This window comes from Ranitomeya imitator, chromosome 7 (assembly GCF_032444005.1).
Source record: "Ranitomeya imitator isolate aRanImi1 chromosome 7, aRanImi1.pri, whole genome shotgun sequence".
Classification (NCBI taxonomy): Eukaryota; Metazoa; Chordata; class Amphibia; order Anura; family Dendrobatidae; genus Ranitomeya; species Ranitomeya imitator.
Window position 1 is genome coordinate 108,625,650 of NC_091288.1, and position 18,465 is coordinate 108,644,114.

Genomic DNA, 18,465 nt, shown 5'->3' on the forward strand with positions numbered 1-18,465 from the left:
CCAACAAGTGCTATAAATAAGATACCAAAAATCTCAAAAACTTGAGCCAATCTGGCAAAACTGATAGCATATTCAGAATCAGCACCCCAAAAATACCCCAAATTCATTAAAATATTTTGGACACCAGAAAAAAATTTTTTTTTTGTTGACCTGTGTATTGATCCTTTCTGGTTTGTGCCAGTAGCCGCAGTTAATCTTACTCGATTCCCCCAGGAAAGACTCTTATATCTACTTCGGATCAGAGCCATGTCCTCCAGTGGGGTCATTCTTCCAAATTGGCTGGTCATGTTGGTCAGTAAAAGACTCTGCAACTCAACTCCGGTACTACTGGTGGCCCACCTTGGGCAAAGGTGTCCAGGAATATGTTGCTGCCTGTCATTCGTGTGCCCGCAACAAGACTGTTAAGCTTCTGCCCTCTGGGGAGCTATTACCTCTCTCCGTTCCTTCAGTTCCCTGGCAGCACATTGCCATGAACTTCATTACTGATCTTCCTGTCTCTTCTGGCTGTTCCATCATCTGGGTAGTGGTGGATCGTTTCTTGAAGATGGCCCATTTTGTTCCATTACCCGGTCTTCAGTCTGCCCCTAAGCTCGCTGACCATTTCATACAGCACATCTTCCGTTGTCATGGGTTTCCTCTTCACATTGTGTCCAACAGGGGCGTCCAGTTCACCTCCAAGTTCTGGAGAGCGGTTTGTAAATCTGTGCAAGTGGAACTGGACTTCTCTTCAGCATACACCCTCAATCCAATGGACAAGTAGAGAGGACCAATCAAATACTGACTAGATTCCTGCATCACTTCGTCAATGTACATCATGATGACTGGATCAAATTGCTGCCTTGGGCAGATTTATCGTACAATAATCAAGTAAGTGAATCCTCTGGAAAATCTCCTTTTCAGATTATGTTTGGACTCCAATCTGTGATCCCTCTTCCCATCTCTGGGCCTTCAGGCGTCCCTGCAGCTGACATCTTTGGAGAAAGCCTCGCAACTAGTGTTGAGCATTCTGATACTGCAAGTATCGGGTATCGGCCGATATTTGCTGTATCGGAATTCCGATACCGAGTTCCGATGTTTTTGTGTGTGGTGCGTATGGTTCCAAGGGTCTGGAGGAGAGGAAACTCTCCTTCAGGCCCTGGGATCCATATTAATGTAAAAAATAAAGAATAAAAATAAAAAATATGGCTATACTCACCCCTCCGAAGGATCCTGGCTGTCACCGCTGCAAGCGTCCGCCTCCGTTCCTGAGAATGTAGTGAGTGAAGGACCTTCGATGACGTCGCGGTCAGGTGAGCGGTCACGTGAGCGGTCAGGTGACCAGTCACCTGACCGCGATGTCATCGAAGGTCCAAAAGAGCAAATGTTGGCGCACAAGTAGTAGATAAAAAATAATAATGCCGGGGGTGCGGAGAAGTGGCAAGGCAACATAGACAAAGGCAAAAGAAAAGCGCCACTCTACAAACAGCCGCACACCACTCTAGAATATAAATGTATAAAGGTAAACTTTATTGATGCAAAACATTAAAAAAATCTAAAACATCCCCACAAAAACCCGAAGATACATGTCTTACCTGGGACAAGTGGGTATTGAAGCCCGTGATGAACCGGACAGACTTGTCGGAAGGTTTTTGTGTAGACTTTAGAAGGGAAGCTTGTGACTGAAGGCTGGCCCGTTGATATGCTTGTGAAATACACTTATTTGGATATGCTCTCCTTTTAATCCTTGCGGTCAAATCCCGAGCTTCCTTACGAAAATCACTGTTAGATGTGCAGTTTCTCCTGGTCCGTAGAAATTGGCTGACAGGGACCCCTCTCTTCGTGTGCAATGGATGGAAGCTGTTGTATTCCAACACGTTGTTGGTTGCCGTAGGTTTACGGTATAGTCCAGTGGACAACAGACCATCTTGACATCTGACGTTAAGATCCAAAAGACACACTGAAGAGGAAGAACATGCAAAGGTCAAAAAGATGTTAAGTGCCTTCTCATTAAGAGAGTTAATGAAGGTCCCAACCTCTTCCTGAGACCCCGACCAGACGAAAAAGACATCGTCGATGTACCTGAACCAACATCGTACCTTGGATTTGTACCAGACAGAGTTGTAGACAATGGTGGATTCCCACCACCCTAAAAAAAGGTTTGCCAGGGCCGGGGCACAGCGTGCGACCATGGCCACAACGGAGACCTGGAGAAAGAAAGTCCTATCAAAAACAAACAAATTATGTTTTAGGACAAAATCAAGGAGATCCACAATGAAGGAGTCATGCAATCTATCTGAGTTCTGTTGTAAATCCAAAAAGTACAATACCGCTTGTAGGCCATGGTCATGATCAATGTTTGAATAGAGTGACTCAACGTCACATGTAACCATGATATCATCCGGTAAAAGAGAGATTCCCTGTAAAGACGAAATGAAGTGTGAAGAGTCCCTGATGTATGAAGGGAGTTCTAGTACACGAGGTTGTAGAAAAAAATCGATGTACGTACAGGCTTTTTCAAAAAGACTCCCTATGCTCGAAACGATAGGGCGTCCGGGCGGCCTGTGGGGGTCTTTGTGTACTTTTGGGAGCATGTAAAAGGTCAAAACAACAGGATGTTTAACCCAGATAAAATCATGTTCCCCCTTGTTGATGATGCTCAACTCCAGAGCTCTGTCAATCAATGTTCTTAATTTGGAGGCATAAACTCCAGTAGGGTCTGATGGGAGTCTACGATAGAATCTGGAATTGTCAAGTTGTTTTTGCGTTCGTCCAAATAAAGGTCGTGGGGCCAAAGCATGATATTACCCCCTTTATCGGCTTCACGTATGATAAACTCGCTGTTAGATTTTAATTGAGCTAACGCACGTTTTTCCACAGGTGTAAGATAGGCTACATTCGGGATCCTGACCGGCAATGCCTCAATATCCCTCTTAACCATGTAAAAAAAAAACCTTTACTGCAGGGACAATGGAAAAAGGCAGCGAGATACGAGATCTGTTTCTATGTGGAAATTTTGGCTTACCTGAAGTCTCATCCCCTTCACGTAGTAGATCCATAAGATCCTGGAAGACCATTTGTTCCGTTGGATCAAGGACGGAGGTAAATTGTGGTCTGTTGTGTAGAACTTGCAAGATGATTTTTCTACAAAATAGAAACAGATCTTTTATCAAGATAAATTTGTCCATCTGTTGAACTGGTGAGAGCGTAAGGCCCTTGGAAAGAACAGAGGCCTCCTGTGATGAAAGAACATAGTTAGACAAGTTAATGATTTGGAGAGTGTCTGTCTGGTCATACTCACCAACGCCACCCGAAATTGGGGAGATCATTTGCGAAACTGTCTCCACGGGTTGCGGCGTGGTGGCCTGTAATTGTGTCTCCTGGTGACCCGGATATACGGACCTCCGCTTCCTATGTCCTTGCCTGGTCCTGGGTCGTTTTCGCTGTCTGCCAAGGATAAAAAAATCACTCAAAGTGTGTGACTCGGCAGGTGGTGCTTGTCTTTCAGTCCCCATTGTTCTCGATTGAGGGCCGAGACCTCGACGCCTGTTAACCTTGTGTGTCCAAAAAATACTGTGTTTTCATCAAAATCTGTCTTGTCCCTTAGGAACGTAGAACGCTTCTTTGCCATGATCTCTTTATCGTATTTGTCAAGTAAGTCCTTGAGCTTTACCCGAAAGGGTTGGACCTGAGTAGCTTCATCAAAATTAGCCAGCTTGGCTTCTAAGTTTTTAATGTCCACTTTAACCTTGGTTAAAAGCTGCCTATCATGTGAAATGAGTAAATTCATCAAGATACTAGAGCAGCGAATGAGACCCTGCTCCCATATAGTACGAAAGGCGGGGGACGGCTCCCATGCAGGGAAAATAGAGATCCTAAGTCCCCTGGGTACAATACTGAGTTTTAAATACTCCTCCAAGCACCGAGTATTCCAAAGCAACCTAATACCATGCTTTTGTGATGCAATCAATTCTGTGGTCAGACCTGTGAAGTCCGTATCCACTTGGACATTGCTGGACTCCGTAAAGACATTGGATGTGGATGCCCTCCATGCCGCCTCACGCGTATCCCAGTCCATACCTCCAACGAACTAGTCACGTGGCTAACCTAAATATAGCGCAAAAAACAACAATAGTGAAAAAAGCTAATAAGCTGTGTGCCGCCAGCAGAAAAGGCACCTAGTGCCAAACAGCAACAGTACATGTGAGCAAATGTTGGCGCACAACGCTATAGTAGATAAAAAATAATAATGCCAGGGGTGCGGAGAAGTGGCAAGACAACATAGACAAAGGCAAAATAAAAGCGCCACTCTACAAACACCACTCTAGAATATAAATGTATAAAGGTAAACTTTATTAATGCAAAACATTAAAAACATCTAAAACATCCCCACAAAAACCCGAAGATCCTGCCAACCATATCCTAGGTCTAAAAAACTGTATGGTAACGATAAATATAACATGACTCCTAATAGGATGTAACACATATAATATGACCTAATATAGTGACCTAGATCACTACATGCATTCCCCAGGGGTGATATAGATATAGACCCATGTATCAGAGCATAGTAACCCACCCTGTATCAGAGAAAAAAGGCTTCAGACCTGTATGCCAGATATGATGTAACAAAAATAGCACACCCTCATAGAAATAAATAAGATCCCTTCATATATTATATAGATAAACCAATGGAGAACCCATGAAGACACTGGATCAATGATAAAAACACCAAACACTTTATTAGAACAAATCTATAAAAAATACATATAAGACAGTATAACAAACTGGTGAGATATGATATACCATAGATACAGGGTCATAGCAGAAGCACAAGACTGATCCGACTCCCTTGCATAATAACTTATATAGAATAGCTACCACAGATGTGTGGGTTTAATGTAAACAGAAAGGCTCATAAATAGTACTGGAAGTGCGGCTAACCTGCAATATATATGCAATATAAATATGAACAATTCCACATCAGATAACAAAATCACATGGAGGTAACGATATAGCAGTCACACATACCTGTAGACATAATGGAGTCCAAAAGAAGGGAGTCGTACAGACTAGGCACACCTCGACGCGCGTTTCGCTGCAACGGCAGCTTCGTCAGGAGGTACCTTCTTTTGGGCTCCATTATGTCTACAGGTATGTGTGACTGCTATATGGTTACCTCCATGTGATTTTGTTATCTGATGTGGAATTGTTCATATTTATATTGCATATATATTGCAGGTTAGCCGCACTTCCAGTACTATTTATGAGCCTTTCTGTTTACATTAAACCCACACATCTGTGGTAGCTATTCTATATAAGTTATTATGCAAGGGAGTCGGATCAGTCTTGTGCTTCTGCTATGACCCTGTATCTATGGTATATCATATCTCACCAGTTTGTTATACTGTCTTATATGTATTTTTTATAGATTTGTTCTAATAAAGTGTTTGGTGTTTTTATCATTGATCCAGTGTCTTCATGGGTTCTCCATTGGTTTATCTGTATGCCAGATATGATGTATGAAAGCGGATGGGGAGACAGAAGGAGGTAGCGCAAAATAATGCAATGTCTCCAAAAGAAAAGGCAAAGTAACCTGAAAACAGCAAGCGCAAGGGTCCCAGCGAGGAGCTAAGTATAGCCGGTACCAACCGCAGGCAGAGCATACAGACCAGGTATGGGGCCCGAAACATACACAGGCAACCACCAGGGAAAATGGAGGCGGCAAGGATCAGCGTGGGGAAGGACCCTACGCGTGTCACCATTACGAGGATGGCTTCGTCAGGGAAGGTAAGAGGCAAGCATACAATATGAGTTTAAAGTCATCGAAGGTCTTTCACTCTCTGCAATTCTAAGGGTCCTTCGGAGGGGTGAGTATAGCCATATTTTTTATTTTTATTCTTTATTTTTTACATTAATATGGATCCCAGGGCATGAAGGAGAGTTTCCTCTCCTTCAGACCCTGGGAACCATCGAGGATATTTGTGTCCCATTGACTTGTATTGGTATCGGGTATCGGTATCGGCGAGATCCGATATTTTGCCGGTATCGGCCGATACCATCCGATACCGATACTTTCAAATATCGGAAGGTATCGCTCAACACTACTCACAACATATGAAAAGGTATGCAGACAAAAGACGTCGGGATGCATCCATCTTTCGGCCCAGAGATAAGGTGTGGATCTCCTCCAGGTATATCCATCTGAAGGTGCCCTCATACAAACTGGGTCTCCACCTCATTGTCCATTTGAAGTCTTGAAACAGATCAACGCAGTCTCGTACAAATTGAAATTGCCTGCTTCTTTGCATGTGCCTAACTCTTTCTATGTTTCCATCCTAAAACCAGTAGCTTAGAGCTCCTTCTTTAAAAACCCAGGTTTCACTCCTGAGCCTGTCAGTGAGGAGGATGCTTTTGAGGTAAAGAACTGTTGTGAATTCTGTTGTCGGGCTCCCTCCTGTGGTCATGAATGGTACTTCGGCTGGTTCTGTCCATGGACTTCCTCTGGTGGGTGTTTCTGAGTTTCCTTCCTCAGGTGACGAGGTTAATTCGTTAGCTGGCTGCTCTATTTAACTCCACTTAGATCTTTGCTCCATGCCACCTGTCAATGTTCCAGTATTGGTCTAGTTCACTCCTGGATCGTTCTTGTGACCTGTCTTCCCAGCAAAAGCTAAGTTCCAGCTTGTATTTCTTGGGTTTGCTATTTTTCTGTCCAGCTCGCTATTTTTATTGTTGTCTTGCTTGCTGGAAGCTCTGGGACGCAGAGGGAGCGCCTCCGCACCGTGAGTCGGTGCGGAGGGTCTTTTTGCGCCCTCTGCGTGGTCTTTTTGTAGGTTTTTGTGCTGACCGCAAAGCAACCTTTCCTATCCTCGGTCTGTTCAGTAAGTCGGGCCTCACTTTGCTAAATCTATTTAATCTCTGTGTTTGTATTTTCATCTTTACTCACAGTCATTATATGTGGGGGGCTGCCTTTTCCTTTGGGGAATTTCTCTGAGGCAAGGTAGGCTTTATTTTTCTATCTTCAGGGCTAGCTAGTTCCTTAGGCTGTGCCGAGTTGCATAGGGAGCGTTAGGCGCAATCCACGGCTATTTCTAGTGTGTTTGATAGGATTAGGGATTGCGGTCAGCAGAGTTCCCACGTCTCAGAGCTCGTCCTTTATTATCAGAAACTATCAGGTCATTCCGTGTGCTCTTAACCACCAGGTCCATTATTGTCCTGACCACCAGGTCATAACAAAGAACATCTTGGCCACTAAAAGAGTAAGGGGTAAGATTTTTTATTTGGTGGATTGGAGAGTCTTTGGTCCTGATGAGAGTTCATGGGAGCCTAAAGAGAATATCCAGGCCCCTCTCCTTCTGAAAAGATTCTATGCAGGCTTGAAAAACAGGGGGCGTAAAGATGGGGATACTGTTACACCAGCCCTTGTACCTTTGCGGGGTCCCCGCCGGGACTCCCACTCTGTGCCGGCTCCACGCTGTCCTGACACGGCCTCTGCTTGCCCTTCCTCCTCTGCTTCCTGGCATGCATCCAGCAGGTTCTTGGGCTATGTGCTTAGGACGCGCACGCTCGCTCCTGGGCTCTTAAAGAGGCAGAGTGCATTTTCCAAAAAGTGCTTCTGACCAAAGGCGTGTTAATGATCACTATTTCTAGCCCCTCCAACATAGGGATGGTGCCGGAGCACTAAGTCTCAGTTGCTAACTTCCTGTTCCTGTTCCTGCTAGCATGTGCTTCTGTTTCTGAAGTTCTCTGCCAGTGCTCTGCTTACACTGTTTGTCTCCACAGACTATCTGCTACCCGTTACCTGGCTTTCCTGGACGATCTCCAATCTGCCTACTCCAGTGCTGTCTTGTCCTTCCCTTCAGTTACCTGAACCTCTGGACAACATCAGTACCACTGGAACCAACTTCTACCCATACCCCCGATACCCGCCGGTTAGCTCTAAGTCACCCGCTAACCCTGCTTTTCCATCTAGGTCAGATAGTTCGGGGTCTAACTGTAGGTAGCACCCGTGTTCCCCAGGCTTCCTATTCTGACCCTGTTCGAGGGGTCTTACCACAGGTGTCTGGGGCTCACGTAGTCACGCCCCCTTCGGAGCCCCCTGGACCGTGGTCCCGAGGTTCCACATTAAATTACAATAAAAACGAATGTGAACTTTACCATCTGTGCCTCTGTTTACAGTTGTTACACCCTGTCCATATAAAAAGCGGACATCTTGCTTTTCTGTCACCATTTTTTCCGTGTAACAGTGTAGACGAGCCACTCCTGATGCTGCTACTACTGCTGAAAGTGAAATTGTTAGTTAGCCAGATAGGGCTCCTCGTTGTGTGAAATCGATCTTCCAGCACATAACTAGATTGTGCTAAAACTGTGTTGCAGTCTAAGGAGGCCTCATTTGCTAATACAAATAGTTTGAGCAAAAACTGTGTTTTAGTGAAGAATCAGGAGGTCCCATTTCCTATTAAACATCATCAGGCCTAATATAGAGGTTCAGACTGAAGGCCCTGTTTGCTAATCCAAATAATTTGGGATAAATAGTATGGCAGAGAGGAATCAGGAGGGCACATTTCCTCTTACAAATCATTAGGCCTAATATTGGGGGTTCAGCTAGGAAGCCCTATTTGCTAATCCTAATAGTTTGGGATAAAACAGTGTTGCAGTGAGGAATCAGGAGGGCACATTTCTTCTTAAACATTGTTAGGTCTAATATTGGAGTTCAGCCAAGAGTACCTTTTTCCTAATCCAAATCATTTGGGATAAAAATGTGTTGCAGTGAGGAATCAGGAGAACACATTTCCTCTTAAAAACGTTAGCGCCTAAAATTGGGGTTTAGCCAGGAGGTCCTATTTACTAATCCAAATTGTTTGGGATAAAACTGTGTTGCAGTGAGGAATCAGGACACCTTTCCTCTTAAAAATCGTTAGGTATAAAGGTACCTTTACACTAAGCGACGCTGCAGCGATACAGACAACGATGTCGATCGCTGCAGCGTCGCTGTTTGGTCGCTGGAGAGCTGTCACACAGACAGCTCTCCAGCGACCAACGATGCCGGTAACCAGGGTAAACATCGGGTTACTAAGCACAGGGTGCGCTTAGTAACCCGATGTTTACCCTGGTTACCATCGTAAAAGTAAAAAAAACAAACACTACATACTTACCTTCAGCTGTCTGTCCCCGGCGCTCTGCTTTCCTGCACTGACTGTGAGCACAGCGGCCGGAAAGCAGAGCTGTGACGTCACCGCTCTGCTTTCCGGCTGGCCGGCGCTGACACAGGATGCAGGAGGAGTGCAGAGAAGCAGAGCGCCGGGGACAGACAGCAGAAGGTAAGTATGTAGTGTTTGTTTTTTTTACTTTTACGATGGTAACCAGGGTAAACATCGGTTTACTAAGCGCGGCCCTGCGCTTAGTAACCCGATGTTTACCCTGGTTACCAGTGAAGACATCGCTGAATCCTCGTCACACACGCCGATTCAGCGATGTCTGCAGGGAGTACAGCGACGAAATAAAGTGCTGGACTTTCTGCAGCGACCAACGACATCACAGCAGGATCCAGATCGCTGCTGTGTGTCAAACTGAACAATATCGCTAGCCAGGACGCTGCAACGTCACAGATCGCTAGCGATATCGTTCAGTGTGATGGTACCTTTAGAGTGTTGTTTAGGCACACTATCTAATAAAATAAATAGCAATTGTTCAGTTAGTGATAGGTGAGGGCTTAAGGTTGTGAAACAGCAGATTACAAGAGGGTAAGTGTACATACAGCATGAGTGGGAAAATGCGAGTTTGTGGTGGAAGGGGTAATAGGCTTGATGTTCGACGAGTACATGGATATGGTGTTAATGTTAATGAAAGCTCAATTGAACAAACACCGTCTCATCTTATCCAAAAACAACTGGCAACATCTGTTACTTGATGGGCCACTCCACTCCCTTTCATTGGCAGTGCTATGCCATGTAGGTGAGGGACAGAAAGAGCATGTGCTTCAGTGGACAGCAAGCACTGCATCAAGTGGCCTCTTATCCTCTTCTCCACCCAGAACTCATCGCTGCTGTGACAGTTCCACTGTGTTGGAACACCACAAATCAATGGATAGACCTCTGTAGCGATGCAAGTCGATGACTTGCGGGGTGAGATTGTCAGAAGTCAACACCCAGCGGCCATGCTTTTTGAAGCAATGCATCCAGGCAGTTATAGTGGTACCACAAGGTTGAGTACGTGAAGGCATGTGTGTGAGGTTGCCCCAGCATAGGGCTGCCACCAGGTTTGCTGCGTTATCGCATACGCCCTTCCCTGCATCCAAGTTCAGGAGAGACAGCCACTACTCAATCTTGGCCTAGATAGTTGTCCATAACTCTTGAGCTGTGTGACTGCGATCTCCAAGTCATATTAATTTGAACACTGCCTGATTGTAGTGAGCCCTTGCTACACATTACGGAGGTGGGAGGATTCTCTCTGCACTGTTGGAACACATGTCTCATTAAAGAAGAGGCTGAGGATGCAGGTGGAGGAGGCAGAAGCAATGGAGGAAGTGTTAGATTCAGAGGTTTCTCCCGCAAGCCTTGGGGATTCCAACATTTGGTGTCTTAGTTCACTTGTAGTGCTTTAGTTAACCAACCCTAGGTGTTTAGTAGTTTATTTCTCAAATCCCTGTTGTCTAGTAGTTTAGTTTTCCATCTTCTGGTGTGCAGTGGTTTAGTTATCCAACCCTAGCTGTTTAGTAGTTTTGTTCTCCAACCCCTGTTGACTAGTAGTTTAGTTTCCATTATCTAGTGTGGAGGGGTTTAGTTATCCATCCCCAAGTGCCCTGCAAGCCTTGTGGATTCCAAGACTTGTGTAGCAGACCCCTGCCACCAGGGTCAACAGTGCCCAGTCACCGAGATATAATGCCCCTGGCCATATTTGCTCGTCCGTGTCAGAGGTGAAATTCACAATGATATGCAGCTTTTTTTCAAGAAAAGGATCATGTTATCTGGGACATGTTGACATAGCGCAGTGACAGTTTTGTTAAAGAAGAAAGGGCGTGTCAGTATCTAGTCCTGGAATCTGTTTCTCTTGCCCTTAGACTTGCCCTTAGTTAACATGGATCTTGATGTTTCACGTCGGCCATCTTGCTTCCTGCCAAAGTTGTATATAAAGCCAGCACCTGCTCTGTTTCATTGCTTGTGTATTATGTTTTGGACCTTGTTCCTCTGCAGTCCCAAGCCTGGACTTACTATCCCTGTTGGTCCTTTCCTAACGGCGGAGTCCTCTGCCAACCTGCACGTCTGGATCCCTGCCTGCTGACCAAGTGATTGCTGGACACCTGACTTCAGAAACCTCTGACTGACCACACCTGCGGTGAAGTAAGAACTCCAGCCAGCTTGTGTGTTCCTCTGCTCTGCAAGAGACTGTGTCAGTGCTGGACATTCTTGTGCACTCATTGCTCAGTGACTTTGCATGCTGTGTCGCAGAGTATCAGCTCTGCTATTACTGTTTATCAGATTGACTGAACATTTATCTGGACTTACATGCTATATTGCATTCAGATCACAAATACAATTCTGCTTGTTCAAACCAATGTGTCTGCAGTCTCTTTGACCTAGCCACTGGTGTCCAGTTGTATCCACTAGTATCGTGACAGGGCGACAGTTCAACTGGTACTGGGGGACAGCGACGAGCATTCAGAAAAGCATCTGTACACACCAGGAGGAAAAGCAGCATTTCTGTAGCCAACAGATTGGAGATGGTGAAGTTCAAGTTCCTAGCCTTGACATGTGTAGGTGGAAACAATATTTTATGTAACAACAACTGCGGGACCGAGCGCTGGCTGCTGTTCTGAGAGAGGGTGGAGTAAGGTGAAAAGGATAAACTGCTGGACTGTGAATGAGGTGCTATACCTAATTCATCTGGCCCTGAATCCAGCTGAAAAAAGTTTTGACCATCGGTGCATATGCTTTCTTCTTCTTTAGTCTTTGGAGTAGACCTCTGATGCGCATGGAATAGAATATGTGAACAGCCCTGCAGACTCGCACATCTGTGGCTCCCCACAGTCAACTGGGTGGTAGGAAATATGTGACACAGGGGGAAACCAGGGTAATTGGGGTGCCACTTCTGATGACTGTACTGTGTGTGATGCTTAACCCTCCGTCACATACAATATTCGGACTAACGAGTTCACATACAATGTGCCTGTCAGGCGCCTGCTGGAAAAATACCTATAATATCTAATGTTTGCAATTTCAGTGCTCTAAAAGTGATCAGTGACCTTCATAGGGATGTAATAAAAGAGACTACACATAATCAGTTGCAAAAAAAAAACATTTACTTAACATAAAACTAATAACTATGAAATACAAACTTTTCAAAACTCCCGCCAAATAGTCCCCAGTTCGACTCTCTCAAAAAAATGTACAAAGAAAATTTTTGAACACAAACTTAATTTTAAGGTACCTTAAGTACTATTAAAAACATATTCAATCAGAAGTAGATGCTGAGGTTTCCCCAGAAAAGTCACACTTGCAGAGCAAATAGCAAGAATTACACACCATTTTTGCATGTGTCAGGCAAATTGCTTTATGACATTTGAGACATTCATAATTTGAAAGCCTTCTGGTTCCGCTTTCCATTTGGCAGGTGGTGCATCTCCTTCTTTTGTGAGGTGGTGCAGATGGTGACTTTTCACCATCATCTTCTGGGCGGAACCTTTTGAGCTGAACTTGAAGGCGAGAGGGGATACCGATTGTTTTCACGCTTCTCCTGCGTAGCTCTCCAAGTACTAGTTCATGGGCCAATTTTTTCAGATACAATCGTCTACGGAGTGGTTCAAGCTTGTTTTCAAGATAAATTACTTGTGAATTTATACCACCCAAATTCAACATAGCAAAAAATATGACCATTGGCCAGCGTTTGATGTTTCTGCTGACGTTGAAAGTGGAGCACATCTGATCTGCTGTATCCATACCCCCTTTGGTGGCATTGTAAAATGTAATTATCTCCGTTTTTTTTTTCTGCCCCAGTCCCAGGATCGATGGCAGCATCATCATGAAGTGTTGATAGAAGAAGTACGATTTTTTTGGCATGTGGTACATAGGAAACTAAAGCCTTTCCATTATGGAATGCAAACATACTGCTGTACTGTTGTCTCTCTTTCACACTTACAAACTGTGGCGGCAATTCCCTTTCGTTTTTTCTTACAGTTCCCACATATGACAGCTTCTGAATTTTCAGATAATCAGATCACAACTTGTAAACCAATTGTCAGCTGTAATATTGCGACCCGATCCAAATAAGGGTTCAGCCAGTCTTTTTCCAACATCAATGGGTTTGTTGTTCACACAGTAAGGACCTTCTGGTTGTTTTCCTGCATAAACTTCCAGGTTGTAAGTGTAGGTCTTACTGGCATCAACAAGGGCATACATTTTTATTCCATATTTGTTTGGCTTTGATGGAATATATTGACGAAAGGCACATCTACCACGAAAACCAGGGAGCATTTCGTCAATAGTGAGATTCTCTCCAGGGTAATAACTTTGTTTACAGTTTACAACAAATCTTTGAAATATATCACGAATTGGAGCAAGTCGGTCATGTGTTTTGCGTTCGGTTCGGGTAGTTCTGTCGTCAAACCGAAGGCAACGAATTAGAATCTTGAATCTGTTTATGGACATAACAAGGCTAAATTTTTCAACTCCATCCCCATCTTTACCCCAAAGTTCCTCCAAACTTTGTCTATTTGCCCTATAAGCTCCTGCAAGGTACAGTAATCCAAAAAAAGCATGCAGTTCTATTTCATCTGTGGGCTTGATGGTTCTGTTGCAGATGTACTTGTCCTTTATAATGTCTATATATTGGTTGGTATATGTGACAATAGAGTCCAGAATGTCATCTGTAAATATACTGTTCCAGCATTCAACTGCAGTTTTTGCATTACGTGCAGTTCCTATTACTGCCGGAAGGTGAGTAATAATGTTTAAAGGTTCCCTACGTTTTTTCTGGAATGGCTTCTTGTTCCATTTAGTATTTTTATCTTTTCCAATATAATATGATCCAACTTCTTCATCCTCACCACTGTCACCATCTTGCTCTGTTTCAGAATCCAGGACACATTCTTCCACCTCATCATGAGAATCAATCTCACTTTCCTCTCCTAAATCCTCAGTGTGAGGTCTCTATCATCTAACAGCATGTTTGTTACTTCCTCAACATCAAGTTGTTTGGATAAATTGTACATTTTCCTCTCCATTTCAGCAGATAATCTGAAGCAAGAGAAGGAATATGTTAGGGAACTACTGTATATGCCTGAGCAGCACACTTTCTTTTATAAAATCTCCCTTATTTCTATGAAATATCCTCACATTTTGTGCTATACATTCATAAAACAAGCTAAATAAACTATTGTGATGAATAAAAACATAAAATACCAACCTTACTGAATGTGACGTATTCACATACAATGAGCCTGAGAGATCTGTGCAGCTATATCCTCTCCCCTGAAGCTCTGAAATCCAACTGTGATATCAGGTTTCACAGACCTTCAAGAGACAGGAGACTACCTGGAGGGAGGGGGTTTCCTCACAATCTGGTGAGGAAGGAGAAATGAAAGTAAAAGAGAAGCGCCTGTCAGATCAGTTGTATGTGACGGAGGGTTAAGTGGAGAAGACTAGGAGAGACAACTTGATGCAACGCTTGCCATCCACTGGAGTACATGCTTTTTCTGGCCTTCATCTAAAAGGTGCAATCTCGCTGCCTCGGGGTAACCCTGGACACCGATCTCTCCTTCAAAACACAAATCCATGCCTTTTTCATTTTCTGCTGACTAAAACTCCAATATTTCCCATATTTGTACATTCTTTAATCAGGAATCTTCAAAAACTCTAGTCCATGCACTCATCATCTTCAGCCCTGACTACTGTAAACTCCTGCTTTGTGCCCTCTCGTCGAAAAGTCTCACATCCCTCCATTCTATCCTAAACTCTTGTTGGCCGACTAATCTACCTATCCCCCCACTATTCCCTGACCTTTCCTCTGTCAGTTACTTCATTAGCTCCTCATTACCCAGAGACTCCAGTTCAAAACCCTAACCATGGCATACAGAGCTATCCACAACCTGCCTCCTCTATATATCTGTGGCCGAGACTCCTGGTATGTACCTGCATACATCCTCCAACCCTCACAAGATCTCATTCTCTATTCCCCTTTAATCTCCTCTTCCCACAATTGCATACTAGATTTCTCCTGTACATCCCCCTTCTACTCTCAAACTCTCTACACCAACACACTCTCGCCTACCATGGGAAACTTCAGACGACCTGAAGAAGCACCTCCCTTGACAAGCCTATAACCTACAGTAACTATTGTTCCACCATACTGCTGCACAAACAGCTCTAGCTTCACCTACTGTATCCTCACCCAGCTCTTGTAGTCTGTAAGCCCTCACGGGCAGGGTCTATTTTCCTCCAGTACCAGTCGATGACTTGAATTGCTTAATATTATTGTACTTGTTTTTATTATGTATACCCTGTTAAGGACTGGCGGAACGCACCAAGTATAGATGGTAAGAAACTAGGTGCGTTCGCAGTCCGAGGTCCACCGTGCAGGTAAAAGACCCTGCAGCTAGCAAGACGGACAATATGGCGGTACACTAAAGGATACACGCATGGGTTAAACCTCACCCAGCGTGAAGAAAGCGATCCTGTTAATTCACAGGACCGCAGTACCACACTAGTGCGCGAGCAAGTGGTCAGCGGACTTAACCCCAGAAGGGATTGGAGCCCGATTAGACCCTTGCTGGCGTAACACCGCAACTGGGTGTGTAGAGAACCTTAAGAAATATAAGTGCACAAGAGTGCGAGCGATGCCGCACTAACGGACGCCACTAACCACCCAGACTCGGGTATGGAAAGCACAAGGCAGGCGCACGGCGCCGTACTGGCTGGCACAGCTACAGGACGCTGAGATGTGTGTTTAGTGCTGTAGGCTAAGTCGGGCGCTAGATAGCAGCCATACACCTTCCGCGAACAGACATTCAATAGGGTAGGGGTTTCCAAGGACGACTTGCACTCACAACATACACACATTAGCAATAGTTTGACAATACTAGCGCATGGCCGTGCGGTCATGCGCAGTTTATATAGCAGCAGCACAGGAAGTGGCCACAGCACTTTTGCCCTTCTAGGACCTGCCAAGAGGACCAATGGAATGTGCTGCAGAGCCTGAGCACATGACCCTCGATCTCCAACGGGAGACCTTACGCTGGGCATGCTCAGTACATGCAGACAAGGACTTAGTCCCAGAGAAGTCCGCTCGCTGCTGACCAGCACTGACTTTAATGGCAGAGACTGGAGAAGCAGCACTAACTCTCAGAACAGAGTGAGAATGAGCAAGACGCTGGGACCGACGTCCTTGCTGAGCAGGCTCCACTGCGGCTGGACAAGAATGGGAGACCGCAGCGGAAGTGGCTCGAGATTCCCCCCGTGCAGAAGCGGGAACTCGACCCCTAACATTACCCCCCCTCCTAGGGCCCCTGCCTCCTTGGGCCTCGCTACGTTCGAAGGCAGCAATGAGCTGCGGAGCCCGAATGTGCTCCACAGGCTCCCAGGTTCTATCCTCTGGACCATGACCCTTCCAATCCACCAAATAAAATTTTTTGCCACGTACCACCTTGCTTCCCACAATAGCATTCACCTCAAACTCATCCGTGGATGAACCCGATGTCCCAGCAGATAACTCAGAAAACCGAGACAAACGAACGGGCTTTAAGAGGGAAACGTGAAAGGTATCGGTGATACCAAGGTGTGGAGGAATGGCCAAACGGTAAACCACAGGGTTGACCTGTTCCAGAACCTTAAACGGGCCAATGTAGCGAGGAGCAAACTTAGTGGACTCAACTCGCAGCCTGATGTTACGGGCGGAGAGCCACACTAAGTCGCCGGGAGCAAAGACCGGAGCGGGACGCCGGTGTGTATCAGCCGAAACCCTCATTCTCTCCTTGGAGGCCCGAATGGCATCCTGTGTGCGGTCCCAGATGTCCCGTGCCTCCACCGCCCAGTCTGCCACCCTAGAATCGGTGGATGACACGGGCATGGGCACAGGAACACGCGGATGCTGGCCGTAATTAAGGAGAAAAGGAGTTTGGCCAGTGGAATCGGCTACGGCGTTGTTCAAGGCAAATTCCGCCCAAGGTAGCAAAGATGCCCAGTCATCCTGCCTAGCGGAGACGAAATGTCGCAAATATGTCACCAGAGTCTGGTTGGTTCTCTCCACCAACCCATTCGTCTCGGGATGATATGCAGAGGAGAGGTTTAACTCTATGCTGAGCAAACGGCAGAGCTCTCTCCAAAACCGAGACGCGAACTGGGGACCCCGATCGCTGACAATCTTATCAGGCATACCATGCAATCGGAAAACATGCTTCATGAACAACACCGCCAAGGCCCGTGCTGAGGGTAACCGAGGAAGCGGTACCAAATGAACCATCTTAGAGAAATGGTCGGAGACAACCCAAATAATGGAGCAGCCACGCGACTTGGGTAAGCCCACCACAAAGTCCATTCCGACCATCTCCCAGGGCCTGTCTGCCACCGGTAGAGGGTAAAGCAACCCAGCAGGCCGTTGCCGAGGAGACCGATTCTGGGCGCAAGAAACGCACGCCTGAATATAGTCCTTAACATCTCGGACCATATGCGGCCACCAATATGTTCTCGCCAAAAGCTCAGATGTCCTCTTGGTCCCAAAATGCCCACCCACTCTGGAGGAGTGAGCCCAAGAGGGAACCTCCGGTCGCAAGTTAGCTGGCATGAAAGTCTTGCCCGGGGGCACAGACTCCAGCGAAACCGGAGCTACTGTTCTCAGGCTCTCAGGCGGGACAATAAGCCGAGGCTCCTCCTCCTCCTCCTCAGATGACACTACGGAGCGGGAGAGAGCGTCGGCACGAACGTTCTTCTCCCCGGAGAGAAAATGGAGGGTAAAATGGAACCGGGAGAAAAACAGGGACCATCTAGCCTGGCGAGAATTTAGCCGCTGGGCCGTCTGTATATACACCAAGTTCTTGTGGTCAGTGAAGACTTGGAAGGGAAAGCGAGCTCCCTCCAAGAGGTGTCTCCACTCTGAAAAAGCCAACTTCATGGCTAGCAACTCCCTGTCCCCGATGGAATAATTCCTCTCCGCTGGTGTGAAAGTTTTGGAGAAGAAGAAGCAAGGATGCTTCCGACCTTGAGCATCCTTTTGGAAAAGGACTGCTCCAGCACCAACGGATGAGGCATCCACCTCCAAGATGAATGGTTTATCTACATCGGGGCGATGTAGGATGGGAGCGCTAGCGAAGTGTGACTTAATCGAGAGAAAGGCCTTGGAGACCTCCTCTGACCACAACTTGGGATTTGCTCCCTTCTTGGTGAGGGCAACCAAGGGAGCTACCAAAGTTGAGAAGTGTGGAATGAACTGGCGATAGTAATTAATGAACCCCATAAAGCGCTGCACCGCTTTAAGAGAATGTGGTTCCTGCCAGTCCATTAC

The 18,465-nt window shown here is 45.8% G+C and overlaps 1 protein-coding gene across 2 annotated transcripts in view; it reads right to left on the reverse strand.

The window, feature by feature from the left end:
- Window positions 1-18,465, reverse strand: part of LOC138644859 (gamma-crystallin 2-like) — a 166,296-nt gene that overhangs the window by 71,814 nt on the left and 76,017 nt on the right. The window contains exons 2-5 of one of the 2 annotated variants that reach the window (XM_069733746.1): window positions 3,278-3,423; window positions 3,002-3,120; window positions 2,076-2,183; window positions 1,572-1,936 (exon numbers count right to left, since the gene is read on the reverse strand). In XM_069733746.1, coding sequence (XP_069589847.1) covers window positions 1,572-1,936; window positions 2,076-2,183; window positions 3,002-3,053 — 525 coding nt within the window. In that variant the 5' untranslated portion in view covers window positions 3,054-3,120; window positions 3,278-3,423. Of the gene's footprint in view, window positions 1-1,571; window positions 1,937-2,075; window positions 2,200-3,001; window positions 3,121-3,277; window positions 3,424-18,465 lie in introns of both variants that reach the window. The other variant, XM_069733744.1, reaches the window with a different exon arrangement.